At 43.2% G+C, this 26,892-nt stretch overlaps 1 protein-coding gene across 3 annotated transcripts in view; it reads left to right on the top strand.

The window, feature by feature from the left end:
- ANKFN1 (ankyrin repeat and fibronectin type III domain containing 1) overlaps positions 1-26,892 on the top strand; it is a 463,794-nt gene that overhangs the window by 35,004 nt on the left and 401,898 nt on the right. Inside the window, exon 2 of one of the 3 annotated variants that reach the window (XM_049859416.1) lies at positions 7,666-7,733. The exons of 1 other annotated variant lie outside the window; for it this stretch is intronic. In XM_049859416.1, the coding sequence (XP_049715373.1) occupies positions 7,692-7,733 (42 nt within the window). In that variant the 5' untranslated portion in view covers positions 7,666-7,691. Of the gene's footprint in view, positions 1-7,001; positions 7,026-7,665; positions 7,734-26,892 lie in introns of those variants that run through there. One more of the 3 variants, XM_049859421.1, reaches the window with a different exon arrangement.

The following is a 26,892-nucleotide window of genomic DNA, read 5'->3' as shown; positions in this document are numbered from 1 at the left end:
AGTTTCTCATGAGGTAGATGCTTTTCCAGAGCTTCTGTTATGTTACCACAAGCATCGATAAGCTCTTCCAGAAATTTCCAGCCTGCCCATTCCAAAACTTTCTTGCTTGGTGCGCGCTATGGCTAGTCCTGATTAAACCTCAAAACCAAACCCATTGCTGTCGAGTTGATTCCAACTTACAGCGACCATATAGGACAGAGGAGAACTGCCCCATAGGGTTTCCAAGGAGCAGCTGGTGGGTTTAAACTACCGACCTTTTCGTTAGCAGTTGAGCTCTTAACCACTGGGCCACCAGGGCTCCACGAGTCTCGATTAGTTGCTGTAAATCTTTTTTATCCCCATTGATGGAACTGGGTGGCAAGTTGCCTGTGAAGGGAGGAAAAAGGCAAGGAATTTAGGCTTGCATATAATGAAGTCAAAAAACTGTACAAAAATCTATAGATCTGAGAGGGGAATAAAGTGAAAAGCATTTCAACTGTGATATAAGAGAATCAAAAGTTCTATTTTGGTGGTGGTATACTGTGGGCCACTTAGGAAAATAGTATTTGGGGATGATATTTTTGTAATACAGTTTGTAAAAAATAGGGCCCAGAGGTGGTTTTAGTATAATGGGGGGGGGGGGGGGCTTTAACTCTCTCTACAGTTAATTGAAGTCTGATTCTATTAGAACTAGAGTATGTCACAGTCATTTGCCTCATTGACAATTTCATCTTTTAGACAGTAGAGAAAACAAATAGAATTTCTGTTGGATTTAACAATGACTTTTTCTTTTTAAAGTGATACTGAACTAATAGGAATTTTGAGAGAACTATATCAAAGAGGCTAAAGATACAATGATGGCTGCTGGACATGTATCTAAAACTTCAAGAAATTCAGTGAGCCTACATGTAGAAGACTTAAAAAGTGTACACAGATTTCTAGGTTTGAGAAAGGCTAACAGGTGACGTTCCAGCTGTTCAGTTGAAAATAATCACAATGAGAACAAAAGGGATGGAGAACCCAAGAAACCTGTCTGCACTAATGATGCCTAAATCTATAAACCCAAGCCAGACCACTTCCCTAAGCTCAAGTCCCACAAAGCAATTGCAATTATAAGTCCCACAAAGCAATTGTGTTTGGATATCCTACAATCATCTCAAACTCAAAATGTCTGAAGAATCACTGATATTTCTAAAACCCATGATTCATCTTGGCTTCCCTAATTCTGTCAATGGCACCACCATTTTTTAGGTCACACTTGAGATAAGCCTTTGGCTTTCTATACCCTTGTGTCTCACATCCCATTAGTCATCAATTTGCGTCAGTTCTTCCTTTTTAGATTTGTTTGAATTTGTAGTCATTTCCAGTTCCACAGCCAACACCTGTCATGGATTGAATTATTTCCCCCCAAAATATCTGTCAACTTAGCTGGGCCATGAGTCCCAGCATTGTGTGATTGTCCACCATTTTATATGATTTCCCTATGTGTTGTAAATTCTATCACTATGATAAAGTGAGATGGATTAGTGGCAGTTACACTGATGAGATACACGAGATTAGATAGTGCCTTAAGCCAATTTCTTTGAGGCATAAAGAGAGAAGTGAGCAGAGAGACAGGGGGACCTCGTACCACTCAGAAAGCAGCACCAGGAGCAGAACGTGTCCTTTGGACCTGAGATTCCTGCACTGAGGTGCTCCCAGACCAAGGGAAGATTGATGACAAGGACCTTCCTCTAGAGCTGACAGAGAGAAAAAGCATTCCTCTGGAGCTGATGCCCTGAATTTGGACTTGTAGCCTACTAGACAGTGAGAGAATAAATTTCTCTTTGTTAAAGCCATCCACTTGTGGTATTTCTATTACAGAAGCACTAGATAGCTAAGACAACACCTAAGCCAGGTGTTGGCTAAATCTCTGCATAATCCTTAAACTTGTGTCTCGCCTTCTTTTCCAATATCCCCCAAGTATAACCATAAGATTAACCAACCAAAAGTGAAGAGTATGACTCCTTCTTCATGTCACTTCCTTCCTCATGCATCTTCAAGGGTATGTTCTTCCACCCAACTGAAAGGCCTTTTTATCTTCTTGTCTTTCAAATCCTAACTTACTTTCAAAGTTCCCCCTAAGTCCTTTTCCCTCCCATGAGTTTTTGAGTCCCAGTATGGCCATTTACTAGCTCTGTGACCTTGGGCAAGCTACTTAACCTTTCTGTTTCAGTTTCCTCATCTAAAAAATAGAAATGAGTATACTAACAGTACCAACTTCATAGGACTACAAGAAGGATTAAACGGGTTAATATCTAAAGCACTCAGAACTAGTAAGTGATATATAAGATTTTAAGCAAAATGCATAAAAAGTTGTGTATCCTGTAGCTATTCCAAGTTATCTCTTACCCTCACCATTAATATATTACAGGTATAACCCTTAACCTGAACCATTTGCTAGATTATGTTGTCACTTGTGTCCCCATACATGATGTCTATTAGCTACTCACATAGACTGAAAGCTTGTTGATGGCGAAGGTCACCTTATGTACTTCTTTGCACCTGCCCTCCACCCCTGACAACTCCCCTACTATTAGTCTTACCTATTGGGGATTTGCAAGTAATGATTATGCATTAATATGCTCCTGGCTTTCTAAAAGTGACTGCCGGGATTCTCCAACTCCTCTGTTCCACCATCTCTGCTTTACTTCTCAAATTGGCCTGGTTGATCTCCTCCAGAAGGCTGTTTGTATGGTAAAATCCACCTCTCTTTTTAGTCATCTCTGACTGCTACATTTATCAGGGACAGTGGGTCTTGGCCAGCAGACAAGAAACACAATTTGTAGACAGAGCCACCACAAGCCAATCTTGCCAGTACAATTCCTACAGTGTGCTGACAGTCGTGTGGTTATTTTCCAAGCCTCTAATATGGAATGTCATAGAGCCTTTAAGAAGTAGTGGAGGATTGTGCGAGGATTGGGGGAAGCTGGCTATTATCCTTCCTTTTTTTTTCCTTTGGGAGGGCATGTGCCTGACATTTGACTCTCCAGTGATCTGGGATGTCATGGCTATCACATAAAGAACGATCCAGCAATAGAGTGAACTTTTGGCTTGAACTGGTGTGAATGCTTCAGCAAATCTTCTGAAGACCATCCAAAGCCACACATAAATAATGAGTTTGGAATGGCAACAAGAATGCATGGGATGTGGCCTTTGGAATCAGTCATAGAGTGTTCTTGGAGTGGTGGGCTATTTAGAAGAGAGGACCATTTAAAATCATTCATCAGGGTGTGGTGTGGGAAAAGCTCTTTTGAGCAAATGGTTCCAGTGCAGTTTGTATTTCCACAGAAAATCACCACTCCTATGCTGTGAATTCAGCTTAGATAGAGCCTCAGGGTTGAAATAATCTCCACACATTCATGAGTTGTTCTGCACCAAAGGGAGCTCTGGTATCCTCATCCAAAAAGTATCACTGACCCTGGGTCATGCTTGGAAGATCTTCCCCATTCTTTATAATCAAAGTGTTGGCTGAGTCTTATATTATGGTCTAGGCAGTTTCATGGGAGTCAGGGAAGAAGCCACACAGATGCTGTTCTGATAATTCTATCAACTAGATGGAAATGACAAGTTGAAAATCTCCTTACCAAGCCTCACTTCAAAACTTACGTCAAAATAGCAAAAAGATGGAAGCAATCAAGTTGCCCATCAATGGATGAATGAATAAACAAATTATGACATATTCACACAAAGGAATACTATGCAACGATAAAGAACAAGGATGAATCCATGAAACATCTCATAACATGGAGGAATCTGGAAGGCATTGTGCTGAGTGAAATTAGTCGCAAAAAGGACAAATACTGTGTGAGACCACTATTATAAGAACTTACGAAAAGGTTTAAACACAGAAGAAAATATTCTTTGACGATTATGTGGGTGGGGAGGGAGGGAGAGGAATAGTCACTAACTAGAATAGTAGACAAGAATTATTTTAGGTGAAGAGAAGGTCAACACACAATACAAGGGACGTCAGCACAACTGGACTAAACCAAAAGCTGAAAAGTTTCCTGAATACAACCAAACACTTTGAGGGACAGAATAGCAGGGGCAGGGGTCTGGGGACCATGGTTTCAGGGGACAGCTAGGTTAATTGGCATAACAAAGTATATTAAGAAAATGTTCTGCATCCCACTTTGGTGAGTGGCACCTGGGGTCTTAAAAGCTAGCAAGTGGCCATCTAAGATGGATCAATTGGTCTCAAACCACCTGGAGCAAAGGAGAAGGAAGAACACCAAAGACACAAGGAAAATATGAGCCTAAGAGACAGACAGAAAGGGCCATGTAAACCAGAGACTCCATCAGCCTGAGACTGAAAGAACTAGATGGTGCCTGGCTACCACCAATTACTGCCCTCACAGGGAACACAACAGAGAATTCCTGATGGAGCAGGAGAAAAATGGGATGCAGAACTCAAATTCTAGTAAAAAGACTAGACTTAATGGTCTGAACGAGACTGGAGGGACCCCAAAGGACATGGCCCCTGTGCTCTGTATTAGTCCAAAACTAAAACTATTCCTGAAGCCATCTCTTCAGGCAAAGATTAGACTGGACTATAAGACATAAAATGATACTGGTGAGGAACGTGCTGCTTAGCTAAAGTAGACACATGAGACTATGTGGGCAGCTCCTGCCTAGAGGGAAGATGAGAAGGCAGGTCACATTGTAGGGAGAGCAACTAGGGTCAGATAGCAATGTGTGTATAAGTGTTTGAGAAACTGACTTAAGTTGTTAGCTTTCACTGAAAGCACAATTAAAAAAAGAAAAAAAAAACTTGTGTCAAGTTTAGCAACTGGCCAATTTCACTCCGTGACACGTAATTCATTCCTGTGACCCAACAGCAAGTATTTTGGGAGCACACTATCTTTATAAACCAGTAATGGACTCAAAGGACCCTGCACAAGACTTTCCTCACTTGTACTTTATACCTAAAGGGTTAACCCACCTACAAACAGACTTCCAGGAGGAAATGCAGACCCTGGAAAATTCTGGCTCTAAAAACAGCCAGCCTTACCTCAGGAAGGCTCTACGTTCCTCAGGCTTTTCACTCATCTATCTTATACTGGGTTTCCCAGTGTTGAAGACTTGTCCTTCGTGGGAACCAGTCTGGTCCCCAAAGGGCATGTTCTTCCTGATTTGTACAGGTGGGCTGTGGGTTTTTTGGCTTTGGCATGCCTTACCCAGTTTGTATTTTGTCATAGCACATCTGCTTCTTTAGATCCTCCGCGATTTATTTCCCATCTACCTGTCTGGCATGAATCGCATCTCCCCCCAGCTCACACCCATGCACCACACTCACACAAACCATTTGTGATTCCCCAGTCCCATCATTTTTTCTGTTTGACCAGTTCACCCGGAGGCAGGCTCTGATTGCTCATCCAGGAATGCATTTGGGTGTCCAGATAGATGCCAGAGCACATTCACCAGTGAACATGAATGAAATTTGTTTAGTATTCCTGGATTCCCAGAAGGGGAAGGGGTCATATGGGAGTCCAGTGAGCAGGTGAGCAAAGGGAGGGGAGGTAGATGTGGCTTAGGGCTTTACTAGTGGTTAAGAGGTGGAACTGGGGTGGGGGCTTCCCTGCACAGGGACTACAGGATGAGCTGTTAGAAATTCCCACCAGTGCAGAGTCTTTGTTATCTGGTCACACAGGTGGTGGTGGGGAGGGGAGACCAAAGAGCCTGTCAACAGTCAAACACCAAAGATGGAGTCATCGTCTTTATTACACTTTAAACTTCTAAGCCTTTGCACAAGCAGCTTCCTCCACTAGGCGACTTCAACTTCTCCTCCAAGACGCCTCAGGAATCGCCTCCTCTGGAAGCCTTTCCCGCCTCTGGCCCTGAGCCTCCTTAGCTCATCCTCCTCTCTGTTGCTTCTATTGTAGGATTGACTGTGCCTGCCTCGATTTTTGTAGCACTGGACACATTCGGAGTCCCTGGGTGGTGCAGTTAGTACCCTCGGCTGCTAACTGAAAGATTGGAAGTTCGAGTCCACCCAAACGCACCTTGGAAGAAAGTCCTGGCTTCCAAAAAATCAGCCATTGAAAACCCTGGGGAACACACTTCTGTTCTGACGTACATGGCTTCACCATGAGTCGGAGTTGTCTCCACAGAAACTCTTTTTTTGTTTCTTTCTTTGTTTGTTTTAATCACGTTTGGTTTTTTGATTGTGTATATGGATTTTTGCCTCCCTCACAAAAACTGTGGGCTCCTGCAGGCGAGGGGCAGAAGTTGTGTTTCTTTGATCTTTAGATCCCTAGACACTAGTACAGTGTCTGGTGTATATGGAGCAGCACCTAAAAAATCTACCTGAAAGCCTGAAGATTTTTTTCTCTGCACTCAATTAATTTTGAGCCCAAATCAGTTTAATGCACAGAGAAACAGAACCCTGAAATGAACTCTCTAGCAGGGGGACTTCTATTGAATTGTGCTGTTGTTGTGTGTCTTCAAGTCTGAGTCATAGTGGCTGTATATGACAGAGCAGAATTGCCCATAGGGTTTCCTAGGCTGTAATCTTTATGGAAGCAGAATATCAGGTCCTTTCTCTCACGGAGCCACTGGTGGGTCTGAACTGCCAAATTTTCATTTAGCAGCTGAGCACTTAACTGTTGCGCCACCGGGGCTAGCCAAGGCTAAGTCGTGAAGGGCACAACATTCCTATGAATAGTCAAGGGTGCACTATAGTTTGCATTTTAGGTTAGATGGTTCTTTTATTTTTGCCTGCAGGTGGATTTCTAGAACGATTGAGTGGCAGAGAGGGTCCCTGTACCAATCTGCAAAAGCACGAATGTGCCTTGGCATGCATCCAAACTTTCTCTCCGGGTCCGCATTAACCAGATTCATCTAGAAGAGGGACAAGTCTCCTGGATACTCTGATCGAAACCTCAGGCTCTCCTGGGAGTCTCTGGAATGAGGGTTCCAATGGTGCAAATAATCTGTTGTTTGGTTTGGGTGCTTTCTTCTCTAGCTGAGCAGAGCGGTGAATCGCCCCCAACCCCCAGAAGGAGGTGAGTGAATGAGGATGAAAATATTTACTTAGGGACCACCTAGGCCAGGTCTGAAAACTCCTGAGCCAGGTGGGAAACTTCAGCCCAGTCAGAGTTCTCTGTTTTTGTTAAAGAAAAAGAAATTACTGTCGGATAGCCAGGGAGCACTGCAGCACGGATCCCTGCAGGATATGCAGTGACGGCTGCCCTTTCGTGCTTTTCCATCACCTCATTTTACAGATAACACACAGCCAGCCACTTGCTTAGAGCTCAGCGCTTGCTTTTCCTCCATCTCCTCTCTTACTTTTTTTTTTCTAAAAGCCACAAGAGCGTTAGGTGAGTTTTCCCTCCCTGGCTGGGGAACATTTATTATGGATGCTTAATCTACCCCCTCTCCTTGGGGCAGCTCAGCTCCTGGATCTGTGCCTTGGCTAGAAAACACTGCGCTCACAAAAGGGCTAGGTGTTTTACTTTAACCTGTTCTACGAGGCAGCTATAGGTGAGGAGCAAGCCTGAAAGGTGTACTAGCAGGCAACAGAGATTCAGTTAGAAACCATGGAATGAGCACAAAAGGGCTGGTGTCTACCTTTGAGGAACTTTCAGCCGGACATACACAACAGTACTCAAAGATAGAGCTTTTTTTTTTTTTTTTTTTTGCCAGATGTATAAAACCTACACATCCAGGGTATGATGGCATCTTCACAAGATTCCTGGGATATAAGGCAGACGGTATGACTCCCGTTTTCTGGGTATGGAAACAGGGAGGTTATATGAATGGACCGTGGTCTCACACAACTAATTTGTGTCAAGGTGGGAGTCAAATGCCCACCTGCTAGCTACCAGTTCTGGGCAATTTCCACCTTAGTAAGAGAGGCTGATCTCTGTTGGACCCCTTGTTTTTGCTAGATCCTGCTCTAAGCATCCTGTCTGCATGCATTATCTCATTGAATTCCCACCAGAGTTTTCTAAAGGAGACACTATTGTAACTCCGGAAACCCTGGCGGCGTAGTGGTTAAGAACTATGGCTGCTAACCAAAGGTCAGCAGTTCAAATCCACCAGGCGCTCCTTGGGAACTCTATGGGGCAATTCTACTCTGTCCTATAGGGTTGCTATGAGTTGGAATTGACACAACTGGTTTTTCTTTTTTTATTGTAACTCCTATTTTACAGAGAGTGAAACTGAGACTCTAACCACTGCTTTGCTCTGTCTGCTTACAGCAGATGGGATCTTAAAAACTGTCCCTTACAGTGAAGAAGAAGAATTTTTTTAATTAGACTTGGTTTGGAATGCTGGTTTCAACACTAACTAGCTATGTTATCTGGATAAGTCTCTCCTTTTTTCTAAAAGGCACAAGGGTGTTAGGTGATTTTTCTAGTTAATTCTTAGTTGGTTTGCTAGTTAGTGTTGAAACCAGCATTCAAAACAAAGTCTGTTTAACTCAAAAACTATTCTTAATTGTAAGAGACAGTTGTTAAGATCCCATCTGCTGAGAGCAGGCAAAGTAAAGCAGTGGTTAGTATCAGGAGGGCGTGATGAAGGAAATTCCTTAGAGGAGGTGAACTTGGAGTCCCCTTAAGAAATGGGAAGAGAACAAGAGGTATTATTTATTGCACAGTTAAAAATAGGTGAGACCCTTTATCAGAGTTGCTCATCTAATGCTCACTATTAACCCTACATAGAAGGCATGATTCTCCTAGTGGTACAGATACGGGGCTGAGGCATGGAGAGATGGGGTATCCTGCTCACAGTTGCACAGCTAGGACCTTGATGGAGTCAGGATTCACATGCAGGTTTGCTTGACCTCAGATGGCTTGTGTAACTACACACCATCAGGCGTAAAGGCACAACGGACATAAAATGTGACGGCAATCCATGTGGCATGTGAAATTCATAAGATTGTGTACAGAGGACTTAAAGGGACTTCCTTTGATTAGATCCACATATCTGTGCTGGAAAACATAGGCGCAACATAGCTAAAATGTATGGGGGATAAAATTACTGGAATTCGGTTGCTCTAGGTTTTATTTTTCTTTCTTGATTAAAAAAAAAATTTTATGTTGCTTTTTGCACTACAGCAGAATACAAACCAGTTGCCCTGAAGTCGATTTTGACTTATGGTGTGTCAGTATAGAGCTGTGCTACATAGGGTTTTCAATGGCTGATTTTTCAAAAGTAGATTGCCAGGCCTTTCTTTCAAGGCACCCCTGGGTGGATTCAAACCTTCAGTCTTTCCATTAGCAGCCATGTGTGTTAACCATTTGCACTACCCAGGGACTCATAGCAGAATACATAGACCTGTACAAATCTCCATAATTTACTTAGCAGATTCTTTTGGCATTTCTGTCATGTTGCTGACAAACGCAAATGCCCCTCATCCCCTCCCTCTAAGACTGCTCTTGTTGTTGTTGTTGTTAGGTGCCGTCGAGTTGGTTCTGACTCATAGCGACCCTATATACAACAGAACTTTTGTTGTAGGAAGTAATTTTAATGGCTGCTACTATTTTTTTTTTTTTTGCATACTTGCATTGAGAGAGCCTACATTAGCTCATGTAATTCTCCCAACAACTTTGCAAGGTAGATATCATTTGCCTTAATTTAAAGAGAGGTAACTAAAGCTGAGAGAAGTTACATAACTTGTTTAAGTCACATAGGGAGCAAATGGGAGAGCCAGGATATAAACTTGGGTCTGTGTGATTCCAAAACCGATTCTCTTTCTGTTGCCTAAAGGTAACTGGATAGACTCTGTGCAGACGCAGCAAAAATAGTCCTTTAAGGTCATGTTTGTGTATTTTAATTTAATAAATAATAGGAAAGCGGATGATGAAAATGGTGCTTGGGACAGGTGGGGAGAGAATGGAGGCAAGAACCAGTCTTCTTAGGAGGCTGTAAGTAGTAATAAGATTTTGGAATGGTGAGTACCTGGATAAGAACGGTAGCTGAAAAAATAGCAGATGGTTTCTCAGGAAGAGTAGGCTTCATAGAAAAATGTTCTGCGAGGCTTGAGTCATTGCCAAAGAGAAGGGAAGAGCTGAAAGGAAGCCTGAAGGCAATTTCTTTGGCGATATGGTCACATATTGTAACTGCGGGAAAGGAGGAGATTTGTGATGATGAGAGGGTTTCCAAAGGCAGATATGGTTGCCTCCTCAGGGTTAAGCAGAAAGAGCTAGAGGCAGGGTGGCCACTGGGAATAGTTGGGCCACATACAATCAGACCAGTGACTCTACTGGTGGTTATGAGTGAAGAAAGACCTTCCTCAGAGCAGAGGCTTCACCATTGCCAGCCCCTCCCCAGATGTGAAGCCTTGAGTGGACGCTGGTAAGAGCTGGGAAAACATGCTTCAGGCCAGTGAGAAAAAGAACCTTCCCTGAGCCTTGCATTCCTGCACCTGGGGTGGCAGCCTCATTCCACCATGGTGACCCCTCCACCAGCCTGCCCAGCATTCCTGGACCATGGGACAAGTAGGGAGGGCTGCTTCTGGAGCCGTGGGACAGGAGCCCTGATTAATTCCATTACTGCTTCAGACAAAAGCAACACCTCCTGAAAAGAAGCTAGAACACACGTTATTTTGTTTTTCATTCTTTTACAGCCGTCCACTGTAGCACCTTCTATTTCACTGCAGAGTATGTTGAGATCATTTATGACTCTGCACCCTTAAGCTGCGGATGTTTTTACCTAAGTTCTGTGGTCTGGATTATTAACAACAGCTACACACCGTGCCTGAAGATGCCTATGTACGTACTCTGGAACATTCCATATAGGGCAGAGGTCACAAACTGGCAGGGCATGAACTGGATGTGAATCACTGATATATTTTGTTTGGCTTACACGAAGTTAACATTTTGAATCAACATTTTTTAAAATTGAGAAATTTCACATAAAACCCACACTTCCAATTTCTCTTAAAAAGGCAAAAAGCTCTGGCAAGCCTGGGCTGCAACTTCACATGTCAATAAGCAACTGGAGCTGGGCGACTGATACACACAGCATTTCATCTCTATTTTACCACAGTCTCCACCACTCCTTATTGCATGACACTTAGCCTACTGCCTTCATTTACCTCATATATCTGGCCCCTGTAGGCATTTAAGTTTATGACCTCAAGATTAAATGCCCCTGTAGGCATTTAAGTAATGGTACTGGCTCAAATAGAAGTTAGTTGGTTTCCAGAAAGTATGAAAGCATTTGAGTGGTAGATACAGTTGTACCCCAATTCCTTTCCCCCTTTTTTATGTGCACTTCTCCAGTTATGTTGTCTCCCCAAAATGCTCAGCACTTTGTGATGAATGCTGAGCTACCAAACAATGCCCCTTTCTTCCATTGTAACGTAACATAATCCCAGGTTAACCTCGTCCCACGAAGGCCATCATTCTGCAACGCCTTGCTCATAGTTCCCCGGCACGAGCAGAGAGATCTCACCAGGTGATTGGGGGAGATATCAGTGACATTGCTGTCACTCGAGTCATGTTTAGGCAAAGGAAAAATCAAGAGAAAGAACACGGCAAAATGAAAAAAACTACTCTGAGTAATTTGGAAAGGTGGCAAGACACTGGGAGAGTGCATGGAGTTGAAGGGAAGTTGGAAAGGGCTGACTATAAAGAGCCTGAAAGATCAGCCTTGACCTTAGGGCAACGGAAGGCTACGGCAGCATCCCAGTTGAAGAGTGACATGACTATATGAGATGATCAGCCTGGGTAGGTCACTCTGGGGAAAGGGTGGGAGGCGGGCTGGAGGGAAGAGGATCTCCAGAGGTTGGGAGACCACCAGAAGGATGTGGCTTAGTGTTTCCAGGCTTGGAACCCAGTCCCATCTCTCTTCACTCAGTATGCAACCACCTCTCTGGGCCTCAGTTCCTCATATGTAACCTCCAGATGACCTTAAAGCATTAGTCCTGAGCTGCTCTCGTTGGCACCTAGTACTCTCCCCCTGACATTTCCCTCCTGAAGTTTCAGTGAGGACAAAACTGAGCTCGCTTCGGTTGGAATCTTCCTCTGGTTGACAAGTTCATGCTTTCTGCCATGCGAATTATGTATTATGCCACTATCACCTATAGGGAAGGAGAGGGATGCCCGGGTCCAGAGATCCCAAAATGATTCAAACCAAAAACCAAACCCAGTGCTCTTGAGTAGATTCCAACTCATAGCGACCCTATAGGACAGAGTTGAACTGCCCCAGAGGGTTTTCAAGGCTGTAACCCTTATGGAAGCAGGCTGCCCACATCTTTCTCCCATAGAGCAGCTGGTGGGTTTGAATCGCTGACCTTTCAGTTAGCAGTCACGTGCTTAACTGCTGCACCACCAGGGCACCTTCCCCAAATGATTAAAGTGTCCAAAATTGTTTTTTGTGGCTGTGCACTAGTTGTAAAGAGATTACCTTGTGGTGAAAGGGCTGGAAATATGACTAATGCTTTAAGGTCATCTGAAGGTCACAGATGAGGGACTGAGGCCCAGAGAGGTGGTTACATACTGAGTGAAGAGAGACGGGACTAGATTCTAATCAAGACTGGAAACTCCAACTATGCATGCTGTATCGTGTGCCTACTATGAGACATGTATCTTACCAGATATTGAAGAGATTGGGCATTTTAATAACGGGTTTTGCTGGATTTAGATTGGTTTTTTTTTTTTAAGGGAAGCAGTTTCATAAAGTGGGGAAAGTACTGTGCTGGAGCTATTTCCAACCCTCCCACCACTAGGTAATGTCTTCTTAACTGGGGTTTCTTTTGAAGAGACTGGCTGAGAAAAAGCCAATGGTATTGACAAGAAGAAATAAAATATGTACCCTACAAGCCTAACTGGCGCCTGTTTGCAGCTCTGGGCTCCTGGGATTTCATAGCCACAATCTGACAGACAAAACCACCAAGAGAGCTGGTTTTCATCCATTAAATAAATACATTGCTGCTTCTATTACTTTGAACTACACTTACTGCAATAGACTTAAGTAATATTTAAGGACAAGTCCTTCATCTCACATACACATTAGACCTTTTGGAGCATTCATATATAAGGCATTCAACTTCTCTGAAATCCTCCCTTGGGCCTAATATAGTTGGCACTCAATAATGCAGAAACAATTAGACACCATGTTCTTCAGGTCTTGAGTATATGTGTAATGTGCCTACTATGCAACAGGCGTCTTACCAGCTAGTGAAGAGATAAAAATGAATGCAGCATGGTGCTGTCCTTCAAAGAGATTACATTCTAGTAGAGGACCATCCTTAGGATTATATATGCACACTGATGACGAAGTGAGGGTGATAAATATTATAAGGCAGATCTGTTAAAAGTGCTATGGAAGCTGAGCTTAGACATGGATAGTGATGGAAACTTTCTGGAACAAACGAAGCCAGAGCAGAGTCTTAGAAGATTAGATGATGAGTAATATAAGAAGTTCACCATTTTGCAGGGTAAAAATGTATGTGTATGAATATATATATATGTGTGTGTGTATATATATATTTGGTGTACACTATAACTCAGTGTGAATAGCCTTGTCCCATGTTTAACCCACATACAGAGGTGACCAGTTACTGCTTCTCTTTGCTTACTTGCCATTTTCTCCTATTGTACAGCCAACATTTGAATAGAGCATTCCCTTGAGTTTTCTGTATAAGAAGCAATTAAACATCCTGGTGGAGGGTAATGGGCTCTATGCTTGAGTCTCTCCTCCACCGCCCTTCAGCTGTGGGCCCACGTCCCCTGTTTGAGCCTCAACTGCCCAGTCTGTCAAGTATTCACCCTCATGCTTTGCTGGACAGACAAGTAGCAAAGGTTTTATTGAGCATATGTACTGTGCCAGCACTGGGCTAGGAACTGAGGTCCAGCCAAACTCTCTCAATCACTAGTACATGTGGTCTACCCTTGAGAAATGAGTGTCAAAATGAGTATCAGAATAAGCATGCACCCATGTGCCTCCTTCAGGACATTCCCTAAGAGAATCCATCTGAAAAGGCAAGCCGTCCAGGCCCCTACAATGCAGGTCAAATGGAAGTTGCTGGACTATCAAAGAAATACTATTCCAAGCCCCCAGGTCTACCAGGCTTGTAGGAAGCCGCCAAGCGACAACTCCAACCAATCCAGTAGCCAAAACATTCCAGTCCAAAGCTTCAACTAAGCATCTTAACTAAATAATTGTTTGTCTTATTAATATTCAGCATCTGCTGAAGGAGGCTGAAACACATCCCTTCCAATCTTCTCCTCTCCCAGTCTCTATCTTGCTCCCCTTCCTTCCCTGTCTCCTCTAAGACGTGTATCTGGACTCTACCCCCTACAGCGCCTCAAAATCCAACTCAAATCTGATTACAGCATCATCATGGATAAACCTAGTCCCTCAACACCACCAAGCGCCTCCTAAGCAAGGACGGATTACCCAGTAAGCGAGGTAAACCTGATCTTAAAAAAAACTGATCTTACTTGTGTGTATTTACAAATCTGTAGTGAACAACTATGAACAACTCTACATATTAGTAAACACCCGCAAGTAAGGCTGTGCTTACTTACCTTGCTTACTGGGTAATCCATCCCTGACACGGATTGTAAATTTGAACAGAGGCTTTGATTCTGCAGGGAGATGCTTTGGGGTTGGGAGAGAGACAGATACCAGCCATACCTAGAAGCAAAATCTTTGATGAGGTGAAATTGTTTGCTATAGATTAGTAAGTAAGCACAAGGAAGCCTGTGCTTACCTTGTTTATTGGGTAATCTGCCCCTGCTCCTGAAACATGATTTTGCACAGTGTCTTTCATTGTTTGAAAGTGATTTTGTTTGTCGGAAAACATGTGTGGTGCTTCCCCTCCCTCTTCTCTTGACCCTGCATTGCGATTTGAACACGCCTGGAACCAGGCCGTGGGAGAGGCGGCCATTCTTTGCCTCCCGGGACAAAGCAAGGGTTCCCTTGGCAACCAGAACCGTGTGGATGTTCCAGAAGGGGTTTCCCTCCACCCTCCAGGTTCTCTTTCAACTGGAGCTCACCCCCGTGTCTCTCATGGAGGCGTCTCTAACCAGGGTAGGAAAACAACTGTTCTGAATATCGGTAATTGGCATTTGCAGACAATTGTTTTGCGTTCAACAGGCAGGAAATTGTGAGAGGAGCTGGCTGGTGAGCATCCCAGGTCGGCGAAGGGAGAGGGGGTTTTGTTCTGTACAGTCGGCAAGTCTTGATCCAAAGCAGTCTGGGGCTATAAAGTGTGTCTTTGTGTTTGGAGAGGTGGGAGAATGGAGAGGGATGAAAGGAGAGGCTTCTTGAGACAAGTTTTAACCTTGTGTTCTGGTTTCTCTCTTGCTCTTACCTTTTTTATTTCTCTAAATATAAGGAAACCCGAGATTGCTTGTTTCCATTTTAATGTCAACTATGGTTCATTATTCCTGCCGGCGCCGGCCTCACTTGCTGTCTCTCTCTCTCTTTTTCACTTTCACTCTTTTTGGACTGTATTGTCATGATCATAGAGAGGAGAGATTTGTTCTAAACTTGGGAGTGAACTTTTCTTGCAGGATGTTGTCACTGAACGGCTGAGCCAGGGTGGGTACCTAGAGGCTGAGTGTCATAGGTCCTTCTACAGACACTGGGGATTGTAGTTAAATCCCTATGGTCGACCCCGGTTGGTCCAGAAGACCTTAAATGCACTTTGGTTGATGGAAGAAATGGCTGTTATTGACTCTGCTAGTATTAATCAAAAGTTTTCTGCAATAATTCAGAAGTCTGTAAATAAAGTTCAGGCAGATGCTGGGAAGAGAGCTAGAAGTAATTCAGAGCCTGTGTTTCATGCCAGGGTGGGGAATAGGTGAGAAGCACACTGATAAGGCTTCTGGCGAGGTTGCCTCCAGCTTCCAGTGTGACAGAAACAGAGTCACTTGCAAGGAAGGGATCAGGGCAAGAGGCTCATCATTCCCTTTGCCTTCCATTTTCTTTTTTAAAAATCACGCAGAACTCCTGAGTGAGTTCTAACCCTGACTATGGAGGCCCTGGGGCAGGTGTCTTGAATTCTCTTTAGGGTTAAACCGGTTACTGCCCTAACCTATTTTTGTTGTTGTTGTTAGATGCCATCCAGTCAGCTCTGACCCATAGCGACGTCCTGTACAATAGAATAAACCAGCCCTGCGCCATCCTCACAATTGTTGCTATGATTAACCTAGTAGCCAACATTTCAATATGCAAAAAAAAAAAAAAAAAAGGCTTGTTTCTTTCCTTCTGTATTCAACATTCCCTCTTTGGGGACAGGGATTGTATTGTTTACACTGTTGCACCCTAGATTCTAACCAACCACAGAGCCAGGCATATTGTAGGTGCTCAATAAATGTTTGTAGAATCGAATTGAGTTAGCAGCCTGAGGCATCATTGGTTATTTACTTTGCCCCATTTGCTTCATAAGGAGCCCTGACGGTGCAGTGGTTAAGCACTCGGCTGCTAACCTTAAGGTCCATGGTTCAAACCCACCAGCCGCTCCTTGGAAGAATAATGTGGCAGTCTGCTTCCATAAAGCTTACAGCCTTGGAAACTCTATGGAACAGTTCTACTTTGTCCTATATTGTCGCTATGAGTTGGAATCAATTTAATGACAACAGGATTTTTTTTTTTTTTTTTTTTTTTTGCTGCGTAGAGTGTAGAGCTAGGACTGGTCTTACAATCAGGAGATTTAGGCTCTAGACTCAGATCTGACATTAAGTAGCAGTGGGACTTCAACCAAGCTAGTTCAGGCCTCTGACACTCAGTTTTTCCATCCATCAGATGTCAGGTTTGGCTGAGAATAGTGTGTCCCCACCAAAAGCATTTATCTGAAGTCTCATGCTGCCCAGGAGCCTAAGGGCAAGGAAGATTTGGGGGTGGGGGGTACAGCCAGGCAAAGCCACTGCTGTAGGTGGAAGAGGGAGAGCAGGAAGTGGTTCAGAGACTGGAAGCTCGAAAGCTTGGGACATTAGATGACATCTTATGTCCCTTGTAACTATGACAGTCAGGACCATGAGACTGAACTCCCCTAGTATTCTCCTATGTCAGGTACTTTCTAAGGATGAGATAAAGTAATACCATGGTTTGTTCTGACAGAGGCAAGCTATCCTTCCTACCAGGGGGCACAGAGACAAGGCTCCTCACCGCTAATTGATCTGAATCATTGCTCTATGAATGGTGAACAACTGGTCCCAAGCCAGCCACACTCATCACCTTGCTCCAAAACATTCTTTCATGTATTCAACAATTCAACAGGTAGTTATTGAAAGCCTACCAAGTCTAGCACTGTTCAGCAGTGAACAAAACAAAGGCTTTGTCTTCACGATCCAAGAGAGAATAATAATGAAAATAAATGGATAAATATATAATAGATGGCCTAGTGTGATAACTGCTCCGAAGAACATGGAAGCAAAGTAAGGGAGAATGACAGGTGTTGCTTTTTTGGGTGGACTGGTTAGGAAGGTCTCCTTGAGGAGATGTCAATATATATGAGGGAATGAGCCATGTTGATACTGGGTGAATAGTGTTCCAGGCTGGGAAACAGCAAGTATGAAAATCTTGATGGGAGAGCATTCATGGCATGTTTAAGGCAGATCAAGAAGCCTGTGGTAGGGACAGAATAAAGAGAGAGGAGAGGTTAGGAAGTTTGGAGTTAGCACAGATCATAGAGGCCTTGTAGGTCACATAACCAAACCAAACCAAACCCACTGCCGTCAAATCGATTCCAACTCATAGCAACCCTATAGGTCAGAGTAGAACTGCCCCACAAGGTTTCCAAGGAGCAGCTGATGGATTTGAACTGCCAACTTTTTGATTAGCAGCCTGGGCTCTTAGCCACTGTGCCATGTAGGTCATGTAGAGACTTGAAATTTGATCCAAAGTATGATGGGAAGCTATTGGACAGATTTTCACACAATCTGGAGCGGGAATATCTGATCACTCTAACTGTATAGAGAATAGTGTACCAGAGACCTTACCTGTAAAATTATCAGTTAGAGTGAAGGAATTGAAAACTAAGCAGCTGGCACGAGAAAATTGGGTGTGGCTGTATGGACCTGGGTTTGGATCCTGACCTTGCAACTTACTCACTATGTAACTTGGGCAAGTTATTTACCCTCCCTGACCTCTGTTTCTTCATCTATAAAAGCAGGATCGTATTGCCTGCCTGTGAGCTGTGAAGATGAAGAGAGAGATAACATATCTCATAGCAGGTGATCAAAATGATAAGCCATTATTGTCAGAACAAGTCTTATGGCCTTTGCACTGTCAGCCACAGAAGTGCAAGACACCTGAAGAGAGCAGGTCTCACACGTGACCCTCTTCCAGCCATTCTTCTTTTGTAGGGAATAAACAAACCCACTGCTTTCCAGAGGATTCCAACTCCCAGCAATCGTGTGGGACAAAGTAGAACTGCCCCATAGGGTTTCCAAGGCCGTAATCTTTACAGAAGCAGGCTGCCATATCTTTCTCCTGCGGAGCGACTGGTGGGTTCGAACCACCAACCTTTCAGTTAGCAGCCAAGTATTTAACCACTGCGCCACTAGGGCTCCTGAGGTGGTGCAAATGGTTAACGTGCTCTGCTGCTAACTGGAAGGATGGTGGTTAGAGTCCGCCCAGAGGCATTGTGGAAGAAAGGCCTATTGATCTACTTCCCAAAAATCAGCCACTGAAAACTTTATGAGACATAGTTCTACTCTGACACACATGGAGTCACCATGAGTTGGAATCAACGTGATGGCGATGATTTTTGTCTTTTTTTAAAAAACTGGTTATGGCTGCTTTAGCACTACGATAGCAGAGCTGAATAGTTGCGGCAAAGACTGTATGTCTGGCAAAGACTAAATATTTACGCCCAGACCCTTTATAGACAAAACCTCCTGGCCCTTGCTCTACGCCAGTCTATTCCCTTAATTGGAATGGCTTTAACACATTTGGCTTAGGTATCGCCATCTAGGAAGAGTCAGCCCTCTCCAGGTCTCCAGAGCAGTAGGACTGACAGGCTGTCTTGGGGAGGGCCAGGTGCAGGTGGAATACCACAGGGGGGATCTCAGGCCACTGGGAGCCAACAGAAGATCACCTGTCACCTGGGAGGGAAGCAAAGGGGAGGATGAGGACTCTGGACAAAGAGACACGGGTGGAGAAGAGAGGAATACTAAATCCTCACTCTCAGATGTTTCAGACCTCAGAGATAGCTGTCTAAACCTGAAGTGTAGAAGAAGGGTGGGGGGGGAGCGGGGGCGGGGGGCCTCAGTAAGCAGAGTGAGGCAGCAGCCTTATTTGGCCACCTCAGCTGGCATGTGCACTGAAGAGTGGGTCTGCGTGGAGCACACCAACCTGGAGCAGCCAACCCCAGAGCATATTGCAGTGTTTTACACCCTGGATGGCATCACCAGCATGCTGGGAAACAATGTTTCTTCATTCTCAAAGACCACAGCTCAAACTCTTAAGGACCTACCTACCTGAAGACTCCTCCTTCTTCTCTCAAGGTTTTAGGAGTCTGTAGGGACTATTAAGAGTCCCTGTGTGGTGCAAATGATTAACGCACTAGGTTGCTAACCATAGGGTTGGAGGTTCAAGTCTACCCAGAGGTGCTTTGGAAGAAAGCCTTGGCAGTCTACTTTAGAAAAATCAGATATTGAAAACCTTATGGATCACAGCTCTACTCTGATAAACATAAGACCTCCATGAATTGGAATTGACTTAATGACAACTGGTTAGGGACTATGGTATTTTGCCAGGGACTGTTTTCCCTGTCTGGGAACTAAGAAAGTTCATAGGATGGCCTCAGTCCTTTTGACCACCAAGTTCCAGCTGACATACTTAAATAGACTCCTACAAGGGCCATACTGCTTTTAAACTTATCTCTACACTCATTGCCAGCAAATGATTATTACTTGCCTACTTTAAGGTTTTAATCTTGTGCTTGAGGGTGCATTTATAGGTGTATCCATATATAGGTCAGAGGCAATGGAGACTTCACTTGATTAGATGTGTGGAATCAAGCTTAACTTCAATAGGTGTTCCTCTGGACTCCTGGTTTCAGACTTAAGTTCATTGCCTTAAGCAACGAAAATTGGGTTACACAGTTCTTCAACTCCAGGTAGTATAAATACAGTACCATGTATTTCTTGGCACTCTTAACTTTCTAACCAGCCTACACCAAGAACACCCTAGCTTTTTGGAATGCTAAATAATCCACCAGACCCTTCAGCCATGGTGTTTCAGTAGACTCCTTCCACTGATCCAATGAACAGATGTGCTCATTTTTCACTGGTGCAGAATGGCCCACTGTTTGAACACCATGGACTTAGGGGTTGGACCAGCCATGTTCCACACTAACATTCTAGCTAATTCACAGACAGAGCAACTCCCCTCACGTACACCCCAAGGGTTGCCTTGCCTAGCTCCTAGAAGCAGTTCAATAACTGTGAGATCACGTGGAAGGATAGCTCAATTCCAACACGAGCTTGCCTGCCCCTACCCGCCACCATCAGTTGACATTAAGTCAATTCCCACTTATGCCTATACTATGTGTGCAGAGTATAACTGCTCCATGGGGTTTTCATAGCTGTGACCTTTGGAAGCAGATCGTCAGGCCTGTCTTCCCTCTGGGTGGGTTCAAACTGCCAACCTTTTCGGTTAACAGTTGAGCACTTAACTGTTTGCACCGAGGGACTCCTGCCCCACTCTCGAAAAACCCATTGCTGTCAAGTCAGTTCAGATTCACAGCGACCCCATGTGTTCCAGGGTAGAGCTGCTCCAAAGGATTTTCTTGGCTGTAATCTTATGGTGGAAACCTTGTGGCATAGTGGTTAAGAGTTACGGCTGATAACCAAAAGGTCAGCAGTTTGAATCCATCAGGTACTCCTTGGAAACCCTGTGGGGCAGTTCTACTCTGTCCAATAGGGTCACTCTGAGTAGGAATCGACTTGACGGCAGTGGGTTTGGTTTTTTTTTGGAATCTTATGGTGGACCCCTGGTGGAATATTAGTTAAGTGCTACAGCTGCTAACCAAAAGGTTGGCAGTTCAAATCCACCAGCCACTCACTGGAAACTTTATTTGGCAATTCTACTCTGTCCTATGGGGTCACTATGAGTCAGAATCAACTTGATGGTTTGTTTTGTTTTGTTTAATCTTATGGAAGCAGGTCACCAAGCCTTTCTTCTTCAGTGACAATGAGTGGTTTGGAACTGCCAACCTTTAGATCAATGTTGTTGTGTGCCGTCGAGTCGATTCTGACTCATAGCGTCCCTATAGGATAGAGTAGAACTGTCCCACAGGGTTTCCAAGGAACAGCTTGTGCATTTGAACTGCTGACCTTTTGGTTAGCAGTCTGAGCTCTTAACCACTTCACCACCAGGGCTCCTTTAGATTAATGGTCAAGCTCGAATCATTTGTGCCCCCTCCTCAGATGTTGTTAAAAAGAAAAGGAAATAAGAAAACTTTCTTAGGCTCATCAATTGTTCCCTTTCCTTTGTCTTCCTCTATGCTTGGTTCTTAGATGGGATTAGAGCCATCCCAGAAATGGTTAATGAAACTATAAGAAAAAGCCAGCAAATCTAAACAAATAAACAAACAAACAAAAACCCTCTTGGCTTGTATTAGGGAGCCTTGGCAGTGTAGTGGTTAAGAGCTTGGCTGCTAACCAAAAGGCTGGTGGTTTGAATCTACCAGCGGCTCCTTAGAAACCCTATGGAGCAGTTCTACTCTGTCCTATAGGGTCACTACGAGTCAGAGTCGACTTGACCGCAATGAGTTTGGATTTTTTGGTTTGGCTAGTATTAGAGCTAGTAGTGCTCATTAAACCACTGGGGCTCTAGACAAAGCAAGTGGAAACAGAACAGGCCCTACCTTCTTGGAGCTTACCATCAAAATAAAAAAAACACGGAAACAAAATGAGCAAGGAGATTCAAGGGGGTAAGGACAGACAATGAAACAGCATGTGGAGAGGGAGGGAATCTTATGGAAGGAGCCCACGCTAATGATTTTTTACAAGGTGGTTAACTTTACTGAGACTTGAAATTATGAAATACAGTGTGCATTTACCCCCCTAAAATAAAAGCTTTCAGGAAGTTTGACCTACCTCACATAAAAGGCTATATAGAAAAAGAAGCTGTCTGTAAAAGCTTTTAAAATTACGACCATATTTAAAGTCTGATAATCATCAGAAATATTTAATACCATCAGAAGTAAACTGATGTGGGCTTGCTTCATTTAAATCAATTTGGTAATTTGTGCTACCCCATTAAAAAGACTCCCGACTACTCTGACTTACAGAAAATGGTTACATACCATCATCTAGGAGCACTTTAGGCCAAAAAAAGGGGGGGCCAATTTCGTTGAATTCTGTCTAAAGTGACACTACCATGTTTTTACATGAATAACATGCACCTTCTACCTTTATTTGCCAGTCACACCTTCTCCCCACTTTTCGTAAGTGCTACTACGCAAATTTTTTTTACTTTTTGCTGTGAAAAAAAAAAATATTAACATAGGGTACTTACAAAAATACCTTGGGAGGAGGCGTGGTTGGCAAACACATGTATAAGGTGCATGTTATCTGTGTGAAAATAGAGTCATCATTTATTTTGTATTTAATCTATTGCCAGAAAATGATATTCAATGCTAAGCATGACATTTTGTTTCGTGCTTAGTTGGATTGGAACCAGCTGATTGACAGAACCAGCTAAGAGGATGCCCTTATGAATCAGAGCTTTGAGTAATGACCTGATACTCATAATTTAGAACTGGACCTCTATCACACTGCCCCTGCCCTGTCTCTGCTCTGCTTTTTATTTCAGCATATCACAGTTGGCCTGAGCAGATGGTGCTTCTTCGATTTCTCAACATTTCTTCAGCAACTGTTAAATAAATATGAGATTTATATCATTATCTTTGTCCAGCTGGCACTTACTTACCCGGATATAATTCTGTTCCCAATTTATATAATGTTGACTAGTAGTAGTAACTAACTGCTGGGTGTTTTCTGCAATGTGGTTCAAGTTAATAGTGCGTGAGAGTATCTGTCAGAGTGAGTTCTTTCTAATGTCCCACTTTCCCAGGCACACACAGTTATAATACTGTGGCATCAGGAGTTACTGTTTTCCTTTAACATGGCCAGACTTGCAGCATGATGAAATGCTTTCAAATGTGAACTCTGGGTTGTATTTTTGTTTGCTGGACAGAAAGGTGGCAGGGCAGAGAGACAGGCGGGAAGGTCAACTTTTCTACATGCTGTCAGATCAGGGGTTGTAATGGAAATAAAAATTTTAAATTATAGAACATAAATTTGGGGGGTGGGGGAGTAATTAGAAGATTGGCTGCAGAGGGGAGGGGCCAGCAGAGGAGAGGGGCTGGTGGTCTGGTGTTAATCTCCCGCTGTGTGTTTGGAGGGCAAAATAGTCAGAGCACTTTGTCAAGGTCCAGTCTGCTTTTGCAGACACAGATGGAGCAAAAGGGAGATTAATATGTGTGGTTCAAACCACCTTTCATATCTTTACGGCAAAACATTATTTATAGAAATCAATTAGTCCTCTGTCTCTGCAATTTTATTATGAGGCTCTGTCCAAGTTTCTGGCAAGCTCTTTAAGAGGATGATTGATGGTAAACTTTCAGAATGAATAAAAAATGAACCCTCCCCGAGGAATGGTGTAGTGGAGAGAAAGGTAAATGATAAAAATTACAAACTCTGCAAGTTACTAAGAAGCTGATGTAGGATCAGTGTGGTCCTTGTTACACTGGTTTGCCTTGTAGATTGCTTTCTTTCTTCCTTTCTTTCTTGCACTCTCTTTCCCTTTTCCTCCCCTCCTTCCCCTCTCATTTTCTCTCTCTCTTTCTTTTTTTCTTTCATGCAAACACTCAGCTGCCTTTTTGCTATGGAAACTTTAGGAGAGCTTGATGCCTACAACTGAGCTTGTGGGAAAGTAAAGGTTTATTCATTTGCCCAGCTAATAAATGCCACTTTGATTACTGATGTTCACAGAGATAAAGGGCTCCAGGGAAAAACAGAACAGAGCTCTCATGCTTTGTCTTACAGAAACTTTTATAAGAGATCTGAACTGCCAGTCAGTCTCCATGAAATGAGTCTAAAAAACCAGTTACCATCAAGTCAATTCTGACTCATGGTGAGCCCAGGTGTGTCAGAGTACAACTGTGCTTAATAGGATGGGTTTTCAATGGCTGATTTTTCAGCAGTGGATTGCCAGGCCTTTCTTCCAAGGCACCTTTTGGTGGATTCAAACCACAAACCTTTCAGTTAACAGCCAAATGCATCAACTGTTTGCACCACCCAGGGACTCCTAAATGAGCCTTGGAGCCAGATAATGATAAGTGTAAAATCCCATTGCAATGAATTCCATGGAAGATTCACATTGGTTTATTCCAGACTTCTAATTTTGGTAGTTAGCTCCCAGCACTCACACGTCCAGGCTTGAAAATGAACTAGATGACACTTTGGGGGTGAGGAAGGAATTATCAAAGAAAACAAAGTTCTAAATCAGGAGAGGACAGGAGACAGTGGCATATGGCACGCAGGTTCTAACTATGGCTCCTTGAATCTTGGGAATGTGAGGTCGTTCTGGTTTGACAACTTTTTCAAGAGGGTAAGAGAGTTCTTTTGGCCTCTAACAGTTGAGATGTTGCTGGTGGCGAAGGGTGAATGGATTAAAGCCAAACTGTATGCTGCTTTAAGGGGTATAAAGGGTGCTGGGGGACGTTCGGGGCAGCTTCCTAACCTCATTCAACCTCACTTTCTTCCTCTGTAAAATGAGGATTGTAATAGCACCTACTTCAGAGGTTTGTTATGAGAATTCAATTCGATTAAGCATTAAAGTGCTTCACATAATGTAATCACAACAAATTCTCTTGAGGTGGCATCGTCAGAGTTAAGAGGATTCAGAATGACTTTTCTCATTTTCTTCAAATCTGGTATTGAACATAAACGTGCTCCTGCTTCTTAACTGTTAAATGTATCTGAGGAGGCCCTAGTAAGTGCTTTGAGGGCAGAAAAATCTTTATTTTCTTTTGTATCCCACTCTGTTTTCCACTCTGTGAGATACTCTGTAGTACTGGAGATGGGCCTTTGTACACAGCTGGTGCTCAATAAACATTTTCCAACTTAAAATTCTGTAAATTTAAATGGAATTTTCCACTTGCTTGATTTTTTTTTTTGATTTGAGCTTCCCATGTAAATGTACGCCGACTCTGTATGGCAGTTGAATAGTACAGGAGATATCTAATTCTAAACAGCCAGTAATTCCCCACATTATTCAGAATATGCTCCAGCTTCTAGTTTGGTGAAATCACCTAACACAATGCCTCACGCTTAATATGTACTTAGTGAATATTTATTGAATGGATGAATAAATGAATCTATAACATTTACTTAAGAGAACTAGGCAAGGAAAAGGTCTTAAATAAAAATTCTATTGACTTTCCTTTTGGATTCCAGTAGAAAAATTTGCATGAACTGAATTAGAAAAATAATTGCTTGCAAGCTATAGGAATTGAATCTTCCACTCTTAAGGCAAAACAGAATTAACTAGAAGATTTGGGGAAGGTCTCAGAATCCGTGAGTATGTTAGACAACCATGCTTGTAAAAATGCAGGTCACACACAGCAACACAGAGCTGTGCGTCAGAAACTATTCAGCAGCCTCATTCGTGAGCACCATGAATGAACTTCTACTGTTATTTGCATCCTAGTTCCATGAAAAGTCTAAGTCCCGGGAGAGAGCCTGATTGGCCAAGCTTGGGTCACATGACTGTCCTAGCATAGGGCAAGAGGGGTGGGGGTCTTATTTACAATCCCACCAAGAACATACAAAACTGAAGGGTGGTAGTTCTAAAGGAAATAAGGATGCTATCTCCAAAATAAAAAAGGAACGATGGTGGAAAATAAATATTTACATTATAAATGCACTAATAGCTAGATATAATAAATACTCATGCTAAAAACATTCTAACTAATTGAATTAATCAAATTAGTAGATGCCTCAGTTGACAAATGCCCTTTGTGTCTATAACATTTTTTAGTAAGAAGGGGGTAGTTGTTCCGGAAACTCCACAGAAATATTTAATGGTCCACGTTTGTTGGTTGAGCTGATTAGAATAGAGATAAACAGACCCCTTCCTCCATTGTTTTTCTTTTTTAAAAACCCATTTGAATCTTGACAAATGAGAACTTTAGTATCTGAATGCCAATTTTACCTATAAAGTTTTTCAGAGAGATTTTTCTAAGAGCAGAGCCAAGCAGAAATGACTCATATTACCTCCATGACACATAACAAATTTTCTCTTGGACTCTGGCCACTGTTTAGACTTGACGCTAGCCAGCCTTGAGCAATACATGAAGCATAAATAGTCATGTGGTGATGCAGAAAGCCCTGGCTGGCTCCTGGGCTATTTAACTGGCTTCCTAAGACTTTTAGCTCTCATAGTTTATGATCCTGTGATTCACAGTTTCTCAACACAAATATTTGTGGTCTTCTTTCATGACCAATGTCCACTTTTGCTAGGCCTTACCCTCCATAGTTATGCTTCCTTGGAAAATGTACTCTTGGGCAATAGCCTTCATTGACCCAGGGAACTAAGGGGTGGCTTGCTCCCGAAAGCTTACAGGTAGCCTGTACCACTTACATCTGTGTAGGGGGAGAGATGAGGCAGCAGGTCCATTAGGCCTGGACTTTGGTGGGAACGTGTCCAGCAAGCTCTGCCTGACAGCATTTGCCTGCCTTCCTCTTCCCTTCCAATGCCTGAGAACATTAATTCACCAGACTTAGAAGACAGGCCGAACAAATAAACAAGCAACACGATTGAAGGTACCAACTCTCATGTGTGAAAAAGAAAGCATCTAGAAATTTAAAACCGCTTGTGTTTATTATTCTTACTGGGTGTATAACATGAAATGTTTTGTGTGGTGTGTGTGTTTGGCTGTTTGCACACGTAGTC

This window comes from Elephas maximus, chromosome 19, assembly GCF_024166365.1.
Source record: "Elephas maximus indicus isolate mEleMax1 chromosome 19, mEleMax1 primary haplotype, whole genome shotgun sequence".
NCBI classification, from domain to species: domain Eukaryota; kingdom Metazoa; phylum Chordata; class Mammalia; order Proboscidea; family Elephantidae; genus Elephas; species Elephas maximus.
Note: the sequence above shows the minus strand (reverse complement) of the source record. Positions and strands in the feature narration are given on the sequence as shown.